General features: G+C 54.4%; 1 protein-coding gene across 2 annotated transcripts; it reads left to right on the top strand.

Moving 5' to 3' along the window:
• Positions 1-397: 397 nt before the first annotated feature.
• On the top strand, positions 398-24,522 carry IUM83_00190 (the record flags this gene model as incomplete). Of its 2 annotated transcripts, XM_067923942.1 has the most annotated exons (3): positions 398-1,134; positions 23,287-23,557; positions 23,806-24,522. In XM_067923942.1, the coding sequence occupies 3 exons, from the start codon at positions 398-400 to the stop codon at positions 24,520-24,522; spliced, it is 1,725 nt and encodes a 574-aa protein (XP_067788786.1). The 2 variants fall into 2 exon arrangements, with proteins under 2 accessions (XP_067788786.1, XP_067788787.1); XM_067923943.1 differs by lacking the exons at positions 23,287-23,557; positions 23,806-24,522 and adding an exon at positions 1,485-1,554.
• Positions 24,523-24,568: the final 46 nt, after the last annotated feature.

Here is a 24,568-nt window from a genome sequence, read left to right as displayed (position 1 = left end):
CCTTCGCCCTTGGATGAAGAGGTTGAGAGACTGGTAGACGCATGGCCGCTCCACCGACCGCAGGACACGGATAGTTAGAGGACAGGCAGAACCGAGGCAAGCTACTGCAGCAGAGTTGGCTACGGAGGACGACGCGGACGTGCATATGTAAGTTAGTACAGCGGATTTTCATCTCACTCCTCCTAGTGTCCATCTACTTGCAATCTGAACGGTCCATTCGAATGGCGTTCGTCTCGCACTTCAACGTCTTCATTACCGCCGATGCGAGTAGCCTGTCATCCTGCTATCCTTCCTATTTCATGTACATCCGCCACACCAACCTATCTCTCGTCATACTTCTCCTTTCCCGCCGTTATTTTCCCGCACTGATTGGTTCAAATTCAAACGTCGCCGCAAGATGCAGGCGTCGTACGCGCTGGAGCTGCACGCGCTCAAGGCAGAGCTGCAGAGCTCGCTGGCGCGCTTGGGCCTGGAGCCCGTCAGCTCGTCCTCCTCTTCCTCCTCCAGTCAAGACGCCTCTCCGCCAGCCACGCCGCGCGTCACGCGCTGGAACCGGCGGCAGCTCATGCGCGAGGTGGCGGCGGCCTCCGAGCGGCGCCGGCAGCTCGAGCGGCAGCTGCGCAGAGACCAGCGCCAGCTCGAGCAGCAAGAGCAGCAATTGCAGCACCAGAGCGGGCGCAGAGCCGCCTGGCGCCAGGCCATCGCCGAGCTGCAGCAGCAACGCGCGCAGATCCAGCGCCAGATGGAGCAGGAAGCGGCGGCGGGCGCAGACGCAGCGGCAGCAGCTTCAGAGCAGGAACAGGAACATGAACAGGGGCAGGAACAGGAGCAGGAGCAGGAGAGGAGCAATGGTGTGGTGCACATGAACAGCAGTGAGTCGGCGTCAGAGATGCAGTACTCTATCGGTGGGGTGGTGACGCTGGAGCCGCTGTCTTCGTCGCAGCGGCAGGCGCTGTCCTTCCACGCTGCAGGAGTTGCTGCGCCGGTTGCTGCTGTCGTTCCTCCTGTTGCTGAGGCTCCGGCGCGGACGGTGGATGCCGCTCCGAGAGTGCACTACAGGAACACGCCCGACGCGCTGAACGACGTGTTCTCGCTGCAGTTGAAGTTCGCGGAGACGATGCTGAAGCTGGAGAAGTCGGTACAGATGAGGGATCAACTGCTGCAGCACGGCGGGGCGGTGGTGCAGAAGCGCAGAGTGGGGACGCGAACAAGAGAGGAGGGTGGGGAAGGGCGACGGAGAGGGCGGCTGCATCGTAAAAGATCTTTTGAGAGCGGAGCAAGTAGCGACGCGAGTGTTGTGTATCGGGAAAAGCAGAACAGTGAGTCGTTCAGCTCAAGCGCGTACTCTTTTTCGTCGCTGGATTCGACGCCGCGACGTGGGCAGACGGTTCGGGTGAGATATCCGAACTTTGGAGTGTCGAGAGCGACTACGGCGGAAACACTTCCACCTTCCTCATCGGGTGTGGACAATTTGTCTGGTTTAGGGTTGACTGGAGTAGCTCCACCGATGCCATCTACCACCACAACGTTTTCACAGCAGGGTTCATCGCCTGATACTCTTCGGGATACGGCTGCAGGTACGCGAAATGGTACTGCTGACCATGCAGCTCCAAGCGAACCGTCCGACGAGCTGCAAGCAGAGAACCACAGAACACCCACCTCAGGTAGCAGTGTGACTACCCCGACCACCGGTAGTGACCAGAAATCCGCTGCTTCATCATCAAAACAAGTTCGCTTCGGTGATAACGCGTACGCCACTCCCGTGATCGCTCGCAAGTTCAATTTCGATGGGCTGTCAATCGATGAAGACGAGGACGACGAGAAGGAGGAGGAGAGCGTTCTGAGCTTTCTCGGTGGATCTAGCATCACCAGCGCTGAGCTAAATGACGCCTCTTTCCTGCGAGCTTTCGAACGTTTCCGTCGCGAGTTGACTGTGCCCAAGCATAACACTGTCGCACAGGCACCACAACAGCAACCCCTTGCGAGAGAGCTTTTTCCAGTGGAGAGCATGGTACAAGAAGTCGTCGCTGTGTCAGAAGTAGTGCCTAGCAATGCAGCATCCACCGGGTTTAGATCTGATGCACAAGATCAAACGACCGAATTTCCAGAACTGGAAGGCCTGGGTGTTGAAGAGTTGCAAGAAAGACGCAGGCAACTCTGCCTCGACATCCAGGCTGCAAGTGCACAACTCGTTTTAAGTTTCGGCGGAGCGCAGAGCATGACTGGCAGGACGCAAGCCACAGAGAACACGAAGGACCGCCTGATATCATTGCGAGATAAACTTAAAGCTATCGATTCCCGGTTAAATAAGCTGTAATAGAGGGATATCGCAGTGGATTTACACCAAACGATGTCGTATTAGCTCGAGATTTACTTGGGGGTTGCAGAACGATATCCCGATGCAAGTGGTAGGGACTATTATTCATGTTCGTCGCGCTGGTGTATTGCTGGCAACATGGATGAATTATTGGAACCAGGGACTCTCAGGAAAGCAATCTATTAGAATCGCAGTACGATAGCGACGAAGTTGGCGATGCGTGGTTGTCTTCCCTTTGCAGACGTCGCACCACGTGACTAGTGCAATTTGCTCAAGAGCGTGTCGTGCGCCAAACAAAGTTCATACTGCTGATCTAGAAGTTGATGCATCGACAGACTGGACGACAAATTACTGCGAGCAAGAGCAACTCCGTCGGAAAACTCTAAGATGGAGAAATCAGCTTCACCCGTCGTCTTTGGTGCGAGCTTGGCCATCATGGGGCGCACCATCGTAGGACCGGTTGCCCTGCTGTTGTTATTTATCTGTACAGACTACCTCTCATCAGCAGCTACGTTCCTCATCACATCCGACAACAGCTTCTTTGCGTTCACTGAGCGCGGTCTGTCGCTGGCTGGCGGGTGCAGCGATTGTCGGGGTCCGTGCAAAATTGTTTGCTGAAGTACAGTTTGTTCGAAGGGAGGGCACTTACCAGTGCACCAGCGTTTGCTGCATTTGCAGGCCAACCTCCAACGGAATCGCTGTATGATTTCAGCTTTCTTAGCCCCGAGGTAATTGCGCTTGGAGAGTCTCTTGATGCAGAAGGCGCGATCTGCGAAAGCGGAATCAACGACTGGGGATCCGCCATCAGCGTCGTTACCGCTACACCGCAGCTAGTGATGAATGTAATCACGATAATGAATCTCAACATTCCTCCACAGTCGATAAAAGAATTCCAGGCGAGCATTATTCATGCTGAAGAATGCCCGACGACATAGACTAGTATGGCAATCCCGCGGCAATTTTCCTTACCAGCGGACAGGAAAATTGTGGTCCCACGCATTTTCGAGTTCGGGAAAATCTCGGCAGTAGCCATCAACATATTCCCCGACTACACCGTGTGCTGGCCAGACACGTCTGTAGACGATAACTTAATTGGGTCGAAGCTGGCACTAACGACGAATGGCCAAGACTTACTTGCGGTTGTCCCCGGGGCCTTGACACTGTTTCCGTACGGTTTCAAGAGTAGCATGAGCCCAATCTCACGTATAATCGAAGCTGTGGACACGAAATTTGAGGCTAGCACTGTTCTAGAACCTCCGCAGCAAGCGCATTATGGCGGTTGCCGCGTCCGAGAGGTGAACGCTACCGGTGTGTACATCGAAGGCGACTGTGAGACTTCGGGGCATTGGAATATCTACGGCTTAATGGTCCAATCTCCCGACGATATTCCACTGTGCACCACAGACGATGTATGCGTTCATAACTACTACAACTCACAGTGGGAATGGGTGAGCAAGATCACGGCAACTAAACATAACGGCGTCGTTATGTACGTCAACACGTTCCGTACTCGATACGCCGACAAAGTTGGGATCAGTATACTGCCAAGACTTGTCGTCATGCAGATCTTCATCATGGGGAACATCAATCTCTATCAAGTGAAGTCACACAAGCGATCGGTGCTGCTCACGCAGATCTGGGCGTACCGGTGTCAGAATGGCAAAATGCAGATACTCTACCTCGGCCAGATCGCGTATCACCTCCTATTTAACTCCGACTTGTATTTGCTCAGGTTCGCGACGGGTACAGTAACGACCATATCAATTGCGAACCTCACGTGCTGCTTCTTTGCTTTCTCGTACTCGTTTATATATTTGGCAAAAGCACGTTCGGGAGACCAGCGGCTAGACCGCCACTTTCGTTTGACGTGAGAGACAATGCAGGTCGTCATCACTGGGTGTGTGGTGACTGCGCTTCGTGTGGTGCAACGCAATCCATTGGAGTCTATCATCTCGACAAACGCGCAGATTTTGCGCAAGACGTCAACACTCGGAGCAAAATACTGCGGGTTCAACGATGCCTGTGCAACGTGTTCGCCCCACACGCTTGGGGTTGGTCGTGACTGTGCTGATGCAGTCCGAAGTCCGTCAGGCCGACGATGTCACAACGTATGACACCGCGCCGGTGCGTGCCCGACTGGCAGCGACACCTATTTTATTTACAACACAAAGTCGAGGTAGCTAGGCTACCAACCGAGTTACCAACTAACCTCAATACACGTCCGCCCGACACAAACAACTTGAGTTCCGCCCTGATCGCCTCTCTAGCCACTCGGACGTACGCCCACGCGCGCCTGCCCTAATCGTTGCAGCCGTCGAAAGACTTGGAAGCCGAGTGCTTCCTGGACGTCCCTCCGGAGTCGTCCACGCCGTACAGTCGTCCACCGAGCCGTCGCTGGTTACACGCCCCGTTCTACTCGCCGCTTCGTCCCTAGCACTCGTTCCGGGAGCGCGTCGTTCCGTTGGTCGGCCTGCTCGTCAGCCGTCTCGTCCTCAACCACTCGCCCGGCTTGCTCGTTAGCCAGCGGATTCCAAACTGCTCGCCCGGCTTGCTCGTTAGCCGGCGGATTCCACAATGCTCGCCCGGCTTGCTCGTTAGCCGGCGGATTCCAAAGTGCTCGCGCGGCTGCCGTCTGGCACGGAAAAGATCTCACTTCGCCTTGTCGGACACGAAGTCCTACGCTCGCGATCCTGTCGTGCGGTAGCTCGTGCAGCAAATCCTGTCGCCCACGAAGTCCATTTGGTTCACGTACTACACTGACGGCTACTTCAACACCGTCACCCGTCGTCTCATTCGCACCTAACGTCTCACTCGTTGCCATGACGCTGGCCTCCTTACACGACTTCCTCATCACCCGGGTCTTCCACGACCCGGTCGTCTCGGTAGAGTCGCTCATACTCGGCCACAGACGTCCATCGTGTTCGTGCGCGTCCTTCGTCAAGCCATAACTCCTTGTCATTTGTCGTCCATCGGTTCGGGTCGCCATAGGGGCACAGCTCGTACTCCAGTACGTACTGCCCTGCTCCGTTGCGCCTTCGCCGTCTTCGCCGTTCCACCACGAGTCCACGCGTGACGTCGTGTCCAGCAGTGTCGTCCACTGCCGCTCGCGGTCGCTTCGTTCTTCCAGCACTCGCTGTTCGCTCAGCAGTCGCCGTCGCTGCCAAAACAGGCGCTGTTGTCGCCGATTCATCCCGTGCTGGCTGTTGATCTTCATATTCAAGCTGTTCGCCAATGTCGAGCGCCACTTGCGCTAGTAGAGGTTCAGGGTAGTGGTAGCTAATAAGAAATGAAACGTGAGCTATCAGCGGCTCCACTTTCCCCGTCGTGTCCTCTCTCGTCAGCACAAAGTTGTCGTAACCAGCGGGTTCCACAATGCGTAGTGGTCCCATCCACTGATGTACAAATTTAGTGGCGTTCTTGCCACGCGGCGGGTTGTGCATCCAAACCAAGTCGGCTGGCCGAAACTCCCGTCTGTTCCTAATCTTGCGATTGTAGTACCGCGCTTGGCGTTCTTGCTCACGTCTCCGAGCTTGTTCTGCGCATTCATGACTTCGCTCCATCGCCTTCAGCATGTTGGCGTGATAAGCAGGCAGCTCACCCGCCTCGGTCACTTCCGTGCGTCGTAGTAGTTCGTTTGGCGCTCGTAGGCGTCTACCCATCATGAGTTCGTTTGGGCTCAAAGACACCGTAGAGTGCTTAGCAGAATTGTAAGAATAAACAGCGAATTTCACCCACAAGTTCCAATCTGTCTGGCGTTCGTCTTGCATGAAAGTCGCGACACAGTCCTTCCAAGAGCGGTGAAATCGTTCAACTAGTCCGACAAGTTGAGGTCGGTAGGGCACCGGGTTCACTTGGTGCGCCTGTAGTAGATCTACGAGCTCTTCAATAACTTTGCCAGTCATTTCAGGTGCTCCGTCGGTCAGTAGCTCGCGAAATACCCCAAATCGTAATACAACTTCTTGCATCAGGAACGTTGCAACACTTTCTGCCGTACGTTGCGGCACGCAACACGCTACAGCATATCTAGTCACGTACTCAACAGCTGCAATTACATATCTGTCTCCACCTTCTGCCACTGGAAAGGGGCCGGCAATGTCAAGTGCCCACCTGTCTCCAACTGCGCCACCTCGTAAACTACGTAAAGGCGGAATCACTTCGCGTGGCTTCGCTTTCCTGGAACCACATTCTTGACATCCGCGCACCCAGCGCCTTACTTCGCGGTATAGCCCTGGCCACCAGTACAGCTGGGCTACCCGTCCGTATGTGTGAGGGCCACGCAGGTGTCCGCTCCACACGCTGCCGTGCATCTCCTTAAATACCGTCGACCACAATGTTGGCGGCAGCACCACACGCCATCCGTTCGTCGTCTCGATGGTCACAAGGCCGTACTTGCTCTCAGCCTTCATGCTTCCGTACTTGCCAGCCGCCAGTAGTCGCTTCACAAACTTGCTGCGTTGCTGCGCCGTCGCGATTTCGTCGTCGCTCAGCTGGAGCGTGTAATCGTCCCCAGGGGCGGTGTCATCGTTACCGTCCTTGCCGTCCACGTCGTTCATCACCACCACGGCGTCGTTCACCACACTCGCTGTCGTCGGGACCTTTTACGTCGTGCTCTTCTTGGCCGTGCCCTTGGTCGTGGGCTTCGCCTTCGTTGCAGGCATCGTCGTTGCCTCTACAAGCGTCGTCGCAGTTGTCACTGCTCGTCGTTCGTCGTCTCGTGCCACATCGGCTCGTTTTGCAGGGGCTCCGTCGTCACATGGAGTTGGTGCTCTCGTTAATGGCACGGTACCCAGCGTCGTTCGGGTCTCCGTCCCCACCATCGTCGTGATCATCGTTCTGGGATCCACCGTTGTTATCGCTTCTCGTACGCCTTTCAGTGCATCCGTGCTCACTGTCCGTGTCGTAGTCGTTGTAGCTGTTGGTGGATCAGCGATCGGCGCCGTGTCATTGACGTCGTTCGCCTCATTCACGTCGTTCGTGTCGTTCACGTCGTCCGTGCTCGGCACCGTCGTCGCCCAGTGCACGTGCCTCTGTGCTTGCTCGCGAATGCGGGCACTGCGTCTCGTTGCAGGCGCATTCGTCTTTCTAGTGCGTCTCCGGCTACTCGTTGCGGTCGTCACTGTCGTTTCGGGTAGCATCGTTACTGCCACGGCGCTGCCTCCGCTGGTCGCCAGCGCGTCCGTCGCTGCGGGGCTTTCGTTCGTGCCGCGTGCTACTGCATCGTTCGTAATCGGTGTGTCTGGCTCGTCGTTGCCAACACTCGCCGTCTCGTCATTTGGCGTTGCAAAACTCACGTCATCGTGGTACTTCGTTAGGCGGCTCGTCGGCACTGCGTCGTTCGTCTTACGCGCCGCGGCGTCCATCATGTCCACGTCGTCGTCCTCGTGCACCGCGTCGTTCACGGTGTCTGCAATGTTCATCGTGGCGGGCACAGTGTTCGTTGTACCGCCCTGCTTCCTGCTCACGCTGGTCGTCACGTCCAAGCGTTGCGCTGCCGTTGCGCTGCTCGTGGCGTCATCAAGGGCTGTGTCGTTGTTCCTTGTTGTGCGCACGTCGATCACTGCGCGGGTCGCTTCACTCAACATCGGGTCTGTCATGGCACCGGTCACCGCCGTGGCGCCTTCAATGGTCGTCGCCGTGGCGCTGAGCGCAGTCGTCGCGCCATCCGTCGTGACCGTCTTCGTCGTGCTGTCCGTTGTTACTGTCACCGCTGTAGTCTCGCCCGTCGGGACATGCACTGATGTCGGTGCTGGCGAGCCGGCCGTCACTGCCGTACTCGTACCGTCAGTCGCTGCAGCGCTGTCGGCTGCTGTCGCCTCCCTCGCCGAATCACGTGCTCGCGAACCAGTTATCGCTGCTGCGTTCGTACTTGCCTCACAACGTCCTTCTGGCGCACTCGGTTTCATCTGTCGTCGTCGTTGTCGTCCCACCGCTGCTCGGACAGCTGCAGGCGCCCTGGATAAGGCGTCTGCGACTACATTGGTTGCGCCAGGTCGGTACGCGACCTGAAACTCGTACTCTTGTAGCACTAATGACCAGCGATGCAATCTCCCGGCCAAGTTCGGTCGAGTCATCAACCACTTGAGTGCCGCATGATCCGTAATGATCGTGAACGCTCTGCCGTACAGGTACGGGCGGAACATCTTTACGGACCAGACCACCGCGAGGCACTCCAGCTCGGTGATCGAGTAATTCGACTCAGCTTTGCTATTCACCTTACTGCCGTATGCAATCGGCTGCCAACCGTGTCCTTGGTCTTGCATGAGGCAGGCGCCTAAGCCAACCTTGCTAGCGTCTGTCACCAAGTGGAACGGTAGTTCAAAATCAGGGTAGAGTAGCAAAGGTCGTGTAGTGAGCAGCATCTTAACTCGTTCAAATGCAAACTCTTGCGCCTCACTCCACTGCCACTCCATGTCTTTCTTCAGTAGTCGCGTAAGAGGTTCTACTATCGATCCAAAACCACTTATGAACTTACGATAATAGCCCGCGAGGTGAACAAATCTCTTCACTTCCGTCGCATCCGTAGGCCGCGGGAACTCCCGTACCGATTTAACAAGTCGCTCGGCGGGTTGTACTCCCCGATCACGCAGGTGATGCCCAAGGTACTCCATTGAAGTAGTAGCGAACGTGCATTTCTTGAGCTTGAGACTTAGGCCAGCCGATCTTAATCTCTCTAGTACACCTGCTAACTCCAATACATGTCGTTCAATACCTCCTTTCGTGAAGATAATAATGTCATCTAGGTACACAAGACACGTTATCCATGTCAATCCACGCAACACTCCATTCATAAGTCGCTGAAAGGTTGCCGGGGCGTTGGTAAGGCCAAACGGCATCCGCTTGAATCGATATAGGCCACGCTTGGTCATGAAGGCCGTCTTATCTCGATCTTCCTCAGCTACGCGAATCTGCCAGTACCCAGATCGTAGGTCTAGCGTAGTAAACAGACGTGCTCCACCCAGAGATTCTAACGTTTCGTCTATCCGTGGCAGCGGATAGACGTCCTTGCGTGTGATGCTATTAAGGGCTCTATAGTCAACACAAAATCGCACGGATCCATCCTTCTTGCGAACAAGCACCACGGGGAAGCCCCAAGCGCCTTCTCCATGTTCAATTACACCCGCCGAAAGCATAGAATCCACATTAGAGTCCACTACGGCGTCCTCTGTCTGTGCTTGTCGTCGCCGTCGCATCATGATTGGTGCAGCGCTCCCCGTATCAATATGGTGCTCTACATTGAGCGTAGTGGCGGGAGGGCACTCTTTCTGCGCGTTAGATAGGTCTCGATAGGCTCGTAATAACTTCAATACAAGTGCTCGTGAATCAGGTTCCTTCGTACCAATGTCAACATCGTGTTCGTCCTCCAGGGGCGTGAGGGTGTCACCTAGTTCGTCTAACCAAGTCTGTACACGCTCCATTTCCAATTCTCAGTGCGTCTGTAAAATCTCAACGTCTCGATTTACGGGTATCCATACACCTAGTTCACGCCTGCTTGGCAATTTGACACGACCGCCATATGTGTTGATTGCGGGAATCAGAGCCTTCCCGTCCTTGACCTTTGTCACTGCTGACGCGAGCAGCACTGCTTCTCGACTCACGGTGGGTAGGAAAATACCTTCCTCTCCATCTGGTGCAGCAATAGTTACTTCCACTGGTTGCACGGTTCGTCGGTGCAAGTTCGTCGCGCGGACCAGTCTCACAGCCGTCGCTGCCGTGTCGTCGTCGTTGTCCGCCATCCTGAACGGAATAATGATCTCACGGCCACGCTCGTCGTAGCGCACCTCGCCGCGATCGAAATCCATAGTCGCCCTATGCTTCTCCAGAAAATCAACGCCTACCAAAAATTCATTCGTGCAGCCGTCGATGATGCACGCGTCGACCACCACCTTCTGGCCGTACACGTTCACCATGTTGAACGTCCATACGCCCAGCACGTCCAACAAAAATCCGCCGATACCCTCCACGTAGGCCACCGGGGCGTTAACCCGTCGTCGTTCTCCGCGAGCCATCCACTCGGTGCCTGCTATCGAATAGCGCGCCCCGCTGTCAATCTTCACGCACTGTTGCACACCGTCCACTAGCATGGCGGCGGTGGGCAGCCCGTCGCTGGCTTCCACACCGTCGTTGCTGTCCGTGGTCTCGTCCGTCATGGTGCTACCACGCTGCACCAAGTTCACGCGGACCCGTTCGTTCTTACGTACGTCGTCCTTGGCAGCACGTTGCCGCCGTCGTTCTTCCAGTTCGCCCCGCGCGTCGTCGGCTTGCTGTCGTCGTCGCCTTACTTGTTCAACTTCGAGTCCGGCGACCACACGTGCGACATCGTCGTCGACATGCGGGTCTCCATCTACTTTCTTGCGCGCACGCTGACGCTTCGTCTCACGCTTGGAGCGCTTGATGGCCATGCGCACCATCGCCACGCTGCCCAGTTTCGTCACCACCTCGTCGGTAAGCTCCATGCCGAGCTCCAACGTCGAGGACTCCATGGTCGTCACGTCGTCCTTCGTCGCCATCGCACCGACCGCCGTGTCGCCTTCCTCAGACAGCGCCACGCCGTCCGTGTTTTCGTCGCCTTCCTCAGACAGCGCCACACCGTTCACCTGCACAGGGGCTATCTTCGTTGTCGTCGCGGCGCTCGTCGTGACCGCCGTAGTCTCCGTCGTTTTGCACCCCGGCGTGTCGTCACTGCCTTGGTCGTCGTCATCCTCGTCCACCTTGTGCACGTAGCGCAGCGCTGCCATGGCCGGCCGCACTGTGCTAATGTACCGTTCCGCTCGTTCGCCGTCGCGGACTGCGAGCTCCTCGTTCAAATGAGCGGTGACAGCTCGTCGTATTGCTGCCACGCTCCCGTCATTCGACTTCACTTGCTTTTCGTCCATCTTCTCGCCTTCGTCATCGACCACCGTCGCCGGCACCGTCGACGCATCCTTTTCGCACGCCGTATCACCGTTCGTTGCCACCGTCGCCGGTCGCCAGGGAGTCCGTCGTATCACCGAGCGTCGTAATCCCCTACGCCGCTCGATCGTCGTTTTCCTGCAGCTTCTGCACCTTGCTACGCTTGGCGAGGTACTCGTCATTGCGTGCGCGTGCTTCGTCGTCGGGGCACTCACGCGCGATGTGACCTGGCTGGTTGCACGCGTAACACCTACTTTCATTGAATCGTCTGATCATTGGCTTCGCCTCGGCCGCTGGGCGTGGAGCCTCGATGCCCTTGGCTTGGCGTGTCGCTGCCATCGGTCGTCGTGCTGTAGTTCTTGGCTTCTTGGCGGGAGGTGGGGTCGGCGCAACTCCCGTGTCGTCGTCCTCAGTCTCCTGCTCGTCGTAGTCCTCGACGGCCATTGCCATGTCCACCTTCGCCTTCTTGTCGGTCTTGGCAACCATCGTTCGCTTGGTCGCCGTCGGTTCAGCTGCTGGCGCCGTCCGCTTCCGTGCGAGCGGTGCCCACATGTGCCCGTTCCACGCTCTGCCCTTCGGCGCTTCCCACAGGCCGGTGTACTTGTTGTACACGCCGCGCGAATTCGTGAAGAACGCGAGCTTGGCTTCCTCTGCCACCTCTGCGCTGCCTACGCCCGGAATGATGGCCATGTGCCCGGTCGTTCCGCTAGCGGGTACAACGTAGGAGTAGGGTGCAGTCACGAAAGCCTGTCCAATGTTTTCCATGCCCTGCGCCACGTTGTCGATGGGGTCATTGATCTCGGTAGCTTTGTCGACAGCTTCTTCTAAGGTTCTCGGCTTCGGCCGCTGCTTCACCAGGAGTCTGGTCGTCCTATCCAGGCTGCGGTAAAATTGCGCTAACAGCATACGCTCTTTGATCCGGTTGTTGCCACACAGGTCACGCAATGCGGCAGCGAAGTCAGCATACGTTTCTCCAGGCATCATTCGTCGTTGCGTAACACGCCACTCGGCCATGGACTTGTCTGGTCGCTCTCCGTACCGCCGGAGCAGCGAGGACTTCAACCGTGTCCACGTCCTCTCGTTGTCACGTAGCTTGCGATCCAGCTGGACCCACCAGCGAGCCGCACTGTCTTGTAGCTTGTTTCCTAAGATGTAATACAGCTCTTCATTCGTCCAGTCACCTCGTCCTGACAGTCTTGCTCCTTCCAGGGCAAGATCCACTCGGGCGATCCACGTCGTCACGGAGGTCTGCGGCGTGGGCAGGAACGTCGGCAGATCCAAGTCGCGGATGGTTCGTCGTCGGTTGCGCTGGAAGTCGCGGTCGCCAGGCATCGTCACGGGTTGCCGTCGTCCACGTCGCCCACCATCATCGTTGCCAGCGTTGGAGTCGTCATCGCTGTCGGAGCTGCTCGAGGAATCATCGTCGTTGCTGCTTGCATCTCCGTCGTCGCCGTCATCTCGTGGCTGATACGCCACTCGCCGTTCCGTGGCTGCTGGCGGCGTTCGCCGCGACGTCCCCGTCGTTGGTGTACTTCGTGAAGCTGGAGGGCTCGTCGTACTCGTGGGCTGCTGTGGCGGCTCCGGTGTCGCCGTCGCCCTTGTCGTCGTGGTCATCGTCGTTGGTGTGCGACCGTCCGTGCCAGTAGAGGGTCGTGTCGTGGCTGTTGTCGCCGTACTCAGCTGGTCCAGCCTCGCGTCGATCCTCGCCATCGTCGCCACCATCTGCTGCAGGGCCACCGTCAAGGCCGCTACTGGAGCCATCGCGACTCCTCTGTCGTTGTCGTTGCCGTCGGTTGCTTGCTCCCGTGGTTCACTCGAAGCGTCACCAGCGTCGTGATATCCGCGTGCGTTTCCCGGGTTATTCTCGTCAGTGGGGTCGTTGTCCTTCATCTCATCGTCCTCGGCCGCGTCTCCACGTACGTCAGCTGTCTCGATTTCGTCATCTCTTCCGGCTGGTACGGGTACCGTCGTCGTCCTCGTCGGAGTCCCAGTCGCGCTTCTTGCCGTCTGCGCGACCACCGCAACTCTCGTTCGAGCCATTGCAGCGTCCGCGGGCGTCTTCGTGAGTCGTGGGCTTCGTCTAACTCGCTCGTTAGGACGCCCTTGTATGTCCACCATGCAACGTGTTCGCCCCACACGCTTGGGGTTGGTCGTGACTGTGCTGATGCAGTCCGAAGTCCGTCAGGCCGACGATGTCACAACGTATGACACCGCGCCGGTGCGTGCCCGACTGGCAGCGACACCTATTTTATTTACAACACAAAGTCGAGGTAGCTAGGCTACCAACCGAGTTACCAACTAACCTCAATACACGCCCGCCCGACACAAACAACTTGAGTTCCGTCCTGGTCGCCTCTCTAGCCACTCGGGCGTACGCCCACGCGCGCCTGCCCTAATCGTTGCAGCCGTCGAAAGACTTGGAAGCCGAGTGCTTCCTGGACGTCCCTCCGGAGTCGTCCACGCCGTACAGTCGTCCACCGAGCCGTCGCTGGTTACACGCCCCGTTCTACTCGCCGTTTCGTCCCTAGCACTCGTTCCGGGAGCGCGTCGTTCCGTTGGTCGGCCTGCTCGTCAGCCGTCTCGTCCTCAACCACTCGCCCGGCTTGCTCGTTAGCCAGCGGATTCCAAACTGCTCGCGCGGCTGCCGTCTGGCACGGAAAAGATCTCACTTCGCCTTGTCGGACACGAAGTCCTACGCTCGCGATCCTGTCGTGCGGTAGCTCGTGCAGCAAATCCTGTCGCCCACGAAGTCCATTTGGTTCACGTACTACACTGACGGCTACTTCAACACCGTCACCCGTCGTCTCATTCGCACCTAACGTCTCACTCGTTGCCATGACGCTGGCGTCCTTACACCTGCATCATTTTCACAGTTAGTACGCCTACATTTGTCACACTAATATCCGCAGTTTTGGGTCTCACAGCCGTGACGACGTCGATGATTGTGAAAAAGATGAGTCCGAAGGTGAAGAGTCAGCTCGGCTCTCGATAAGTAGCTTCACTGACATTAGTCCGATGCCGCCAACCCCCACACCGCACCAAATCAAGTCAGCTCTGTTGCGCGACGCGAACATGAATCAACCTCTGCCGATCGCGAGTCATGAATCACAGAGACCCCTCACTTCTTTTGAGCAGAATTGTCTTGGGACTCCATTCAAGAAACTGTTCTACGATTGTGACGATATTGCCTACGTGACATATAGTGTAAAACGCTGCTCCACTGTGGAGGCACTGCTGCTCACAGGATACTTGTACTATGGTAAGCATATCTATCAAGCTTCTTCTGTGCAACTTTTACTATTGGCACGCTTGTTGCCCCAGACGATCCTCCGCACTTTCAATGTGCTTATGCTACGATGGCATTTGGATCCGATCACAGGCAAGGTGACACATGCACTGTCATGTACATGGTATTCTGTGAGCATGGAGAATCATACGTTGAATCGCGCAACACCAGTAGCATAGGGGGATTGTTTGGTTTGCTATATTACTGCAGTTTGGCGGGATTGTGAATTACAGAGCCCAGAAACGTGCGGAATCGTGTCAAATCCTTATCTGAGACAAGATCCAGCAAATGCATTTGACCTTGGGACACGACCTGCGCGCAGCGAAAAACGCCAGTCGGTCATGTTTGCTTGCCAATAGTGCGCAACATCGTGAAAACACTCGCATGCGAAGCGGTTGGGCCGGAGTGGAGCAGTGAGTGGCTGCCGGAAGGCCCCGATTTATCAATTATTAAACAAGAAAGCTTGCTGTGACCGCCTCCACTTTGCCAAACGCACCCTAGTTCACAATACTACCGTTTGACGAGCATCCTGCACAATTCAACAAACATGTACGATACCAGACTGGCACGGCTCGTACCTGTCGACTTGATGCCCGAAAAATACTCGCGCCACATGCGGATCATGACCAAGCTCAAGCAAGTCTGCAAGGTACAGGTGTCCCGCTCGACTACAGCAAAAGGGACTTATGTTATCGGCGTGTTCACTCCGTCCCAGTCCACGAGCCGCATCCCGACAAGTCTCAAACTTGCAGATGCACAGCATTTTGCCATACTCTTCACCAAGCCAGACATCCGCATCGAAAAGCGATTCTTCGACTTCGTCCACGTGCGTGACGCGTTGTACGAAACTGCCTACCCCCACGCGAATTGCTGGTTCTGCAACGAAGTGATTCGTTACCTGCTGGCAGGAGCAGTGCTACCAGGAGCTTTGTCGACATGGATGCTGTCACACCACCAACGAACGATGGCTATACAGGGTTTATCGAGTCGCTACTACTACTTGCTACCCAATGCCCAGTCATTGACTCAAACGCGTGCTCATGCCATGAAACACTCCCAGAATTACTCTACCGACTGCTCTTCGAAATACAAGACCCGGTAGTGTGAAGTTAGTGCGCCTGACGAAGCACGAAATACCCCCGAACCATGTTTCTTCACTTTTAATCCGTGTTTTTCCGAGTTCGTTCTGTGGTTACAGAAACGCTCAAGAGCGAATTCGAGAACCAGCCCACTTCTCACATTGTCCGTGTTTAGAAGACGTTTCTGGTGCAGCTCTCCTACGTCATTCTTAGGAATGTTCAGAGCTTGTCAATGAGCCCTATCGTTATATGCTCGATAGATCACGGAAAGGGGCGGGTACGTCCGAAGCAGACCAAGATGACTCGGAGAACTGGATGACAAATTACTACGAGCAGGAGAGACTGCGTCGTCAGGGTCACGGATGGAGAAGTTTGCTGCACCCGTCAGTCTTGGGTGCCTATCTAGCCGTCCTCGGGCGAACTGTCGTGGGCCCAACTGTGCTACTGCTGGTGTTTACTGCTACAAACTATTTATCCTCGGACGCCACCTTCCTCATCACGGCTGACAACAGCTTATTTGCGTTCACTGAGAAAGATCTATCGATGGCTGGCAGGTGCACAGATTGTTTGGGTTCATGCAAAATCGTGCTATTGACGTACAATAGGGTAGCTCTGACCAGTGGACCTCCGTTCACGGCTTTCACCGGCATGCCCCCAACGGAATCGCTGTATGACTTCAGCTCTCTCAGCCCCTAGGCGATTGCATTGGGCGAGTCTCTGGACGCCAGTGACGCATTATGTCAGAGTAGTGTCAATGAGTGGGGGTCTGCAATGAACGGCTTGACCGGTACACTGTCGCGTTGGGCCCGAAGAGTGTTTGTCGTTGAAGTGGGTGCGAGTGTTGGTCCTGTCGAGAAGCGCGGTAGTTGTGGTCGATGTGCGGGGTAGACGGTTTATTTAATACTGAATTGCTTCTGCTAGCCTAACATGCATGCCTCGCTGTGCTCCTACGCGAGCACAGGGCTCTCTTTGCGTATTTCTGGGGTTTTCCTTGACTATGTGCTACCCTGCGTCTTTTTGTTTTGTTTTCATTTCTTTTCTACTAAATGCATGTTCCATGTTTCTTTTTCATGTTTTCCCTACAAAATGCATGTTCACTGTGACGGCTGACCCTCTCGGGTAGCTGCCACAGGAACTTCAAGCCTCTGGTCGCTAGCAAGCAAGCCAGAGCCTTTGCGCCGTATCGCTCTGGCTTGCTTGCTCAGCAGGCCAGAGGTGGGCCTGACATCTCCCCCTGGTTGACTTCGTGTTGGTGGAGTCGATACTCATCTAGGAGTTGACGCCAATGCGAAACGTGCTTGATCTGCGCTTCGCTTTCCCAGGTTGCCTCATGCTCCGGCAACCCATGCCACTTCACGAGCCATTGACGTTTGCGACGTCTAGTTCGTTTCTTGAGAAGCTTCTCCACGATGTAGAGTTCTTGTGTCCTCGTCCAAGATTAGAGGTACAGCCTTCGGAATCGGTCGATTCGGAAAATCCTCACGATTCGTTTGGTAATGGGTCAGTAACTCCACGTTGAATGTCGGATTAAGACGTTTCATCGTGCGCGGAAGTATCAACTTCGCCACGTTGTCGTTCACCATACGTTCAATCACGAACGGTCCAACCTTCTTAGCCGCTAATTTCGCTTTCTTCAATTCCGTGTTCTTGTTTACGGTTTTCAGCAGTAAGTTCTTCGTGTCGAGCAGCACTAAGTCACCTCTTTTAAAGCCAACTTGTCTGCGCTTGCGATCGTAGTACTCCTTTTGTCTTGCTTGAGCTTCTTCCAAATTCTTCTGAGCGCGCTCTACGATCTCCTGTCGCTCCTTCGCAAAGTTCTTCGCAAACTCCGCGAGCGTCACATCATTCTCCGATTGCAGCAGGTCTTTCATTTCCTCTGCCACAATGTTTGACACCTTACGTCCTGTGTCAAGTTCGAATGGCGCGAACTTCGTAGACGCGTTGACGAGGGTCAAATGCGCATATTCGATAGTCCCTAGGTGCTTAACCCAATCGTCGCCGTGATACGAGATCATACATCTCAATGCATCTTCGAGCACGAGGTTCTGGCGCTCTGTCTGGCCATCTGCCTGAGCTCGGTGCGCAGTTGTCATGCTGAGTTTGATACCCATCAACTTCATCAATGACTTCCAAAAGTCCGAGATGAACTTCGAGTCGCGATCACTGATGATGACCTTCGGCAATCCGTGATGCCGAACAACTGCATCAAAGAACACTTTAGCCGTGTCCTTCGCGTCAGCTGTCGAATACGTTGGTGCATACTTCGCTCGCTTGGACAACTTGTCCACTGCAACTAGTATTGCATCAAACCCTTCCGACACTGGCAAACCCGTGATGAAATCCATTGACACCACTTCCCAGCATTCCTTTGGCACTGGTATCGGCATCAGTAGTCCTTTTTTTCTTCTGGCTATTGGACTTCCATCGTGCACAAGTCTCACATGTGCGAACGTATTCCTTACGTCGCGGTCCATAGTCGGCCAGTAGTACCATTGCGCTGCTTTCAGGTACGTACGTCGACTTCCAGGATGCGCGGACGTCTTTCCATCATGAAATTCGATCATGACATTTGTGCGAAGCACTTTTACCTTCGGCACACAAAGTCGGTAGACAGTTTCGCCTTTCGTCTGTTTGAAAAACAGAAGCCCATTGTGCTTGACGAACTTCTCCTTTCCTGCTCCATTAGACCACTGTTGCTTGAAAGCAGGGTCTGATTCGTATCCCTCCTGAAACGCTCTTTTCGTCTCAGGGGCCAAGTGCGGACTTACAAAATGATAGTCGACGCTGTTGACTTGCTGCTGTGCTACACCAATCGGGCGACCCTCCCCCCGTAAGTCGACATCGTCGAGTAACAGGTGAGTATCATCCGTTGACAAGTTGCGCAACACTGCAGACTTAATACGGTGGTCATGAACTGGTGCGGCATTCTTCGCGCATTCGTCGTCGCAGTCATGAACTGTATACGTCACATCCGGAAGAGGTGCTTCTTTCTCCTCTTCGTCTTCCAGTCCATCCAGTGGAGGCCGTGAGAGCGCATCCGCTACAACGTTCATCTTACCTCGTACATGATGCAAAGTAAACGTGTATTGCGAAAAGTGCGTCAAAAAGCGAGCCATCTTTGGTGACACTCGTGGGTGATGCAACATCCACGAACACGCTGCGTTATCCGTGTAGACGTCGAATGGGCGTCCACGCAGATAGTGTCTCCACTTCTCCGTAGCCACTTTGATAGCTAGTAGCTCCTTCTCATGCGTAGGCCATCCACGCTCATGTTTATCCAACTTCTTCGAATAGAAGGCAATCGGATGATCTGCTCCGTCATACTTCTGTGACAGAACTCCACCAATACAATGTCCTGACGCGTCCGTCGTCACGATAAACGGTCGCTCAAAGTCCGGCAACTTCAGCGTAGGTGCTTGCTGAAGTGCGAGCTTGAGATGCAAATACGCGTCCTCCACAGGCTTCGTCCAATTCCATGGGACATCTCCCTTCGTCAAATCCCTCAACGGACGAGCAATCTCGGCAAAATCACAGATAAATCTGCGATAATATCCTGCCAAACCCAAGAAACTCAACAACTCCTTTCGATTCGTCGGAGTCGGGTACTTGGCTATCGCTTCCGTTTTGCGCGGATCAACGCTTACTCCTGCCTGCGAGACAACATGTCCTAGGAAAGCCACTTCGGACTGACCAAACGAACACTTTGCCATGTGCGAAAAAGCTTCTCGCGACGCAGTACCATACAAACTGCACGCAGATGCTCCACATGCTCCTCCATACCCTTCGAGAAGACGCAGATGTCATCGAGATACACGACGACAAATTCGTACTTGTCGAACAGCTTGTGCATGAGCCTAGACCATATCCCTGGCATTCCAGCCACTCCCATGGGCGCTACACACCACTGATACGTTTCCTTGTGTGTTCGAAACGCAGTGTACGGACGACTTGACTTCCCCACCAGCATTTGATGATATCCCTGTGCAAGGTCGATCAACGTGTAGATGACACAACCTACCATCTTATCGAACAACACCTCGATTAATGGCAACGGGATCTTGGCAATGACAGTCACGCTGTTGAGATAGCGGTAGTCGAACACCCAACGCAACGGAATCTTCAAATTGCCGCTACGCAACCATTAAGCCCTTTTCGGCATTTGACCTGTGACTGGGTCCTTCTTCGGGATAGCGAAGATGTTCGAAACCCACGGCGAGTTCGACACTTCAATCCATCCTTTCTTCAACTTGTCTTTGACAAATTCTTCGAAAGCATCCTGTTCCATCTTCGACATGCGGAACGGTGCACGAGAGCTTGGTTGAGCCCCCTTCTTCAACGTCACTTCAAAGTTGACTTCACGCATCGGAGGCAATCCGTCTGGTAATTGCTCCGGAAACACATCCTTGAACTCCTTACCGACTACGTTGAAGATCGGTTCTGGAATTCCTTCCACTTCGGGCACAAGTTGTATCTTCACCCGAAACACCTGCTCATACTTGCCTTCCTTCAAGTTGCGCGAGAACGACGGTGCATCGACGTCGATGAATTGCATCCGGTCAGGTATGACAACCTCCTCCTTTTACCAATCCACTTGAGGGTTGTCGTCCTTAAACCACGGTTTCCCCAAAATGACGTCGTGCGACTCCGGCAACTTCCATTCCACGAACTCGATCGCTGGAAAGAAGTACCCATCCATGCTCACTGGCGCTTCCACGTGTTTGACATCCGTCGCCGGCGTTAACGTGCCATCAAAGCGCTGAGCTTGAAGTCGTCTTGACAGAAGCACATTACTAGCCAAACCTGGCATAATCATGTTCGTGCTTGCATCCGTGTCCAACAGAATTCGGACATCTCTGCCATTGATGCGACCCTTCCTGATGAAAAGGTTACTCGTACGTTCGGACTTCACTGCGTTCACCTTCAAGGTCTCCGTTGGACTTGTTGGTTGCGATCCTTGCTGAACCAACTTCACTGGCTGCTTCTCATGCAACTCAGCTTCCTGCTCTGGCGCGAATCGCACACACCAGACTCCAATTCCGGTTGCATCGCATGCAAACTCGGTTCTTCAACTGGCTGTAGTCCACACGAGCCAGCATCTTCCGTCATTTCTGACGCTGCAGTGACAGTCTCTTCCACTTGTACACGTGCCTTGTCCATGAATGCCTGTAACCCATCCGCTTGTTCCTGGATGTCAGCCACACTCATAGTCACGCGATCCATGACGACAGTATCCACCTGTTCGTCATCCTCGAGGACCATGTTCATCCTCGGCTTACGCCCTTGATTACTGCCCGAGTTGTTGTACTTCGGCGCATTCCGCTTAGCCATTTGCGTCTGATGCGGCTGTATCGGACATTGACGAGCCCGATGGGCGCTACTCCCGCACCGGAAACACAGGTTTCGGCGCATACATTCCTCCTTCGACGGTACCCTTACGTTGTCGATCTCCATCGGCACTGGTCCATCGTTGTTGCTCTTCGATCGTCTGTTGTCGTACGATCGGTACCTCGGTCTGTCGCGTGCTCCTTCCGAGCGTCCACGATGCGCGTGAGACCGGTCATAGTCGAGCGCTACGGTAATAACGTCGGTCATCGTTGCACTCCTGCGATACTGGACTTCCTCCCGAATACTTGACGGCAGACCACGCAAGAAATATATGATCTTGTCCAGTTCGCTCATCTCCTTGACTTGAGTAATCAAGTGCCTGAACTTGCTGATATAATCGGGCAAGTCTCGACACTGACGCTCCTTCAAGTCATTCATCTGGTCCCGAAGACGTTCTTGCAGATCCGGAGGCACGAACTCTTCCTCCAGCTTCAAAAAGAAGTCTTCCACACTCTTCACATCGTCCTTCTTGACGATGTACCACTGCGCGGCTCCATACTTCAGCGATCCCGCTAACACAGCCAAAATGCGTCCACTCAACTTACTATCCTTCCAGTCTATGCCCTTAGCTAAAAAATACTGCTCCACCTGCTCCCGGTATAGTTGGAACGATTCCTTGAGCGTCCCCCCGTAGCTGGACATTTTTATCCCATCCAGCTTTAGTTGCGACAGCTGCCTTGACTTCCGCAGCTCGTCGATCAATTCTGTCTGCTTTTCCATGGCCGCCAACATACTATGCATTAGTTGAGCCGGATCCGCCATCTTGAACACGCGAAAACTTAGTACTTTGTGTGTTCACCCTTGAAACTTGATACCGGTGGGAGCAATCTACTTTTAGGGGCACTGACTAAAAGAAAGTAAAAGAGAAAACCTGTTAAAGAAAATAGCCTACGCTACTTCCTAAAATTGGCCGAGTTATGCGCTGTGGGAGATCTTGGATTTCTTCGATGCCTTTGAAGAGGTCGATGACACGTGAGAGGTCGATGACGCGTGAGAGGTCGAGCGGTGACGGTTGTCGTCCTGGTCTTCGCTTCGCCAATTTTGCTGTGCCGGGCTACCAAGAACAAAAACTGACTAACCGGCTTCGAGACTTATAGTGCTCGATTTATATGCGGTGCAGTCTTTTGAGAACAGTAGCTACTTTGGCAAATGGGCTGTCACCGGGGCCAGATGCAAAACAAATTTGCACCACGGCTGCCCTCCAGTTATTTCCCACGATCAGCGTACAATAATAGGTTGCCCTATTAATGTACCAAAGTCTCCCCAACAGCTGGGTTGGTCACGCTGACGTGACACTTACACCTCAAGCTGAAAAAGCCTCCCCTTGAGTGCCGTGCAGCAGCGAGCCTTCCCCCCGCAAGTGCTACCAGATGTCACGTTGGGCCCGAAGAGTGTTTGTCGTTGAAGTGGGTGCGAGTGTTGGTCCTGTCGAGAAGCGCGGTAGTTGTGGTCGATGTGCGGGGTAGACGGTTTATTTAATACTGAATTGCTTCTGCTAGCCTAACATGCATGCCTCGCTGTGCTCCTACGCGAGCACAGGTAGACGGTTTATTTAATACTGAATTGCTTCTGCTAGCCTAACATGCATGCCTCGCTGTGCTCCTACGCGAGCACAGGGCTCTCTTTGCGTATTTCTGGGGTTTTCCTTGACTATGTGCTACCCTGCGTCTTTTTGTTTTGTTTTCATTTCTTTTCTACTAAATGCATGTTCCATGTTTCTTTTTCATGTTTTCCCTACAAAATGCATGTTCACTGTGACGGCTGACCCTCTCGGGTAGCTGCCACAGGAACTTCAAGCCCCTGGCCGCTAGCAAGCAAGCCAGAGCCTTTGCGCCGCTAAACCTCAGCATACTGCTGAAGACACAGCGAGAACTTGAGTTGGGTATTGAACGAGTTAATGACTGCGTCACAACGTGGAGTATCATGGCACTGCCTCGATTGTTTTTATTCCCGATCGTGAACAGCACCGACTTCGGCGAAATCCCTGCTGTGGCCATCAATATCGCCCCGGATGTGAGTCTTCTCGGTTCGAAGTTGGCACTCGCTACAAACGGTGACGACTTGCTAGCTCAAGTACCCGAGGCACTCACACTGTTTCCGTACAGCTTCAATAGTAGCATGACTCCAGTTTCACGCGTTGTCAAAGCTCAGGAGACGAAATATAAGGTTACTAGCGTTCTCGAGCCTCTACTGCATGCCTACTACGGAGCCTGCCGAGTACACGAAGTGAATACGACAGGTGTTTACATAGAAGACACGTGTGAAATCTCGGAACACTGGGCGTCATACGGGCTAATGGTTCAATCTCCTGACGACATGCCACTATGCAGCACTAGTGACGTGTGTGTTCACAACTACTACAACTCGCAGTGGGAATGGATAAGCGAAATCACTGCGTCAAAGCCGAATCGTGTCGCCATGTACATGAACACATTCCGAAGTCGTTACGCTGATACTGTTGGCATTAGCGTCCTCCCTGGTCTGGTCGTCATGCAGATTTTCGTCATGGGCATTGTCAGTCTCTATGAAGTGATGTCGCACAAAAGATCCGTGCTGCTCACCCAAATTTGGGCGTATCGCTGCCAGAACGGCACCACCCAGGTGAGGTACCTAGCCCAAGTTGCCTACCACCTCATCTACAACTCGGACTTGTATTTGCTCGGGTTTTCCACGGGGACATTGACGACGGAGTCCCTCGCGAATCTCACGTGTTGCTTTTACGCTTTCTCGTACTCGTTCATCAATCTGGCAAAGTCACGTTCAGGAGACCAGCAACTGGATCGACACTTTCGACTGACCTGGGAGGCCACATTACGGCTTGTGTGGTGACTGCACTGCGAGTGATCCAGCGCAACCCGCTGGAGTCAATTATTTCGACGAACGCGCAGATTTTGCGGAAGACGTCGGCACTTGGGGAAAAATACTGCGGTCTGAACGACGCCTGCATCATTTTCACTGTGAACACGCTTATTATCATCACCCTCTTGTCTGCCCTTCTGGGCCTGATAGCAGTCACCACCTCGCTGACAGTGAAGAAATTGAGCCCCAAGTTGAAGCGCGTCGTGCTCTCATCTCGCGACTCGATAAGGAGCTTCATCATGGCCAATCCGATCCGGAGAGTGGCTGTGTTGCCGAAGCAGACTTCGATCATCGCTTTCATGTCGTCCAGTAGCGCTCGCAACCTACTCGACGCTACTCCATCGAGCTCTCGCAACAAACTCACGTCCTTCGAGTTGAATTGTCTCGGCATGCCCTTCAAGAAGCTCTTTCATGACTGCGACGACATCGTCTACGTGACGTACAATGACAAGCACTGCTCCATCGTGGAGGCTCTGCTGCTAACGGGGTACCTCTACTACGGCGAGCACATCTACCAGGCTTCGTCTGTGCTACTCCTCGTTGCAGCTCGGCTACTGCCGCAAAAACTGCTGCGAACCTTCAACGTGCTCATTCTGCGCTGGTACTTGAACCCGGTCAAGGGCACGCTCACCCACGCGCTGTCCTGCACATGGCACACCGCCAGCACGGAAAAGCACACGTTGAACTGGATCACCCCTGTAGCCTAAAACAGTACAGTTGCAGTGCCCAAACAGTCACGGTACTTTAGCAGTA

Source organism: Phytophthora cinnamomi, assembly GCF_018691715.1.
Source record: "Phytophthora cinnamomi strain GKB4 chromosome Unknown Contig53, whole genome shotgun sequence".
In the NCBI taxonomy this organism is placed as follows: domain Eukaryota; phylum Oomycota; class Peronosporomycetes; order Peronosporales; family Peronosporaceae; genus Phytophthora; species Phytophthora cinnamomi.
The sequence above is the reverse complement of the archived record's forward strand: the minus strand, read 5'-3'. Positions and strand labels throughout refer to the sequence as shown.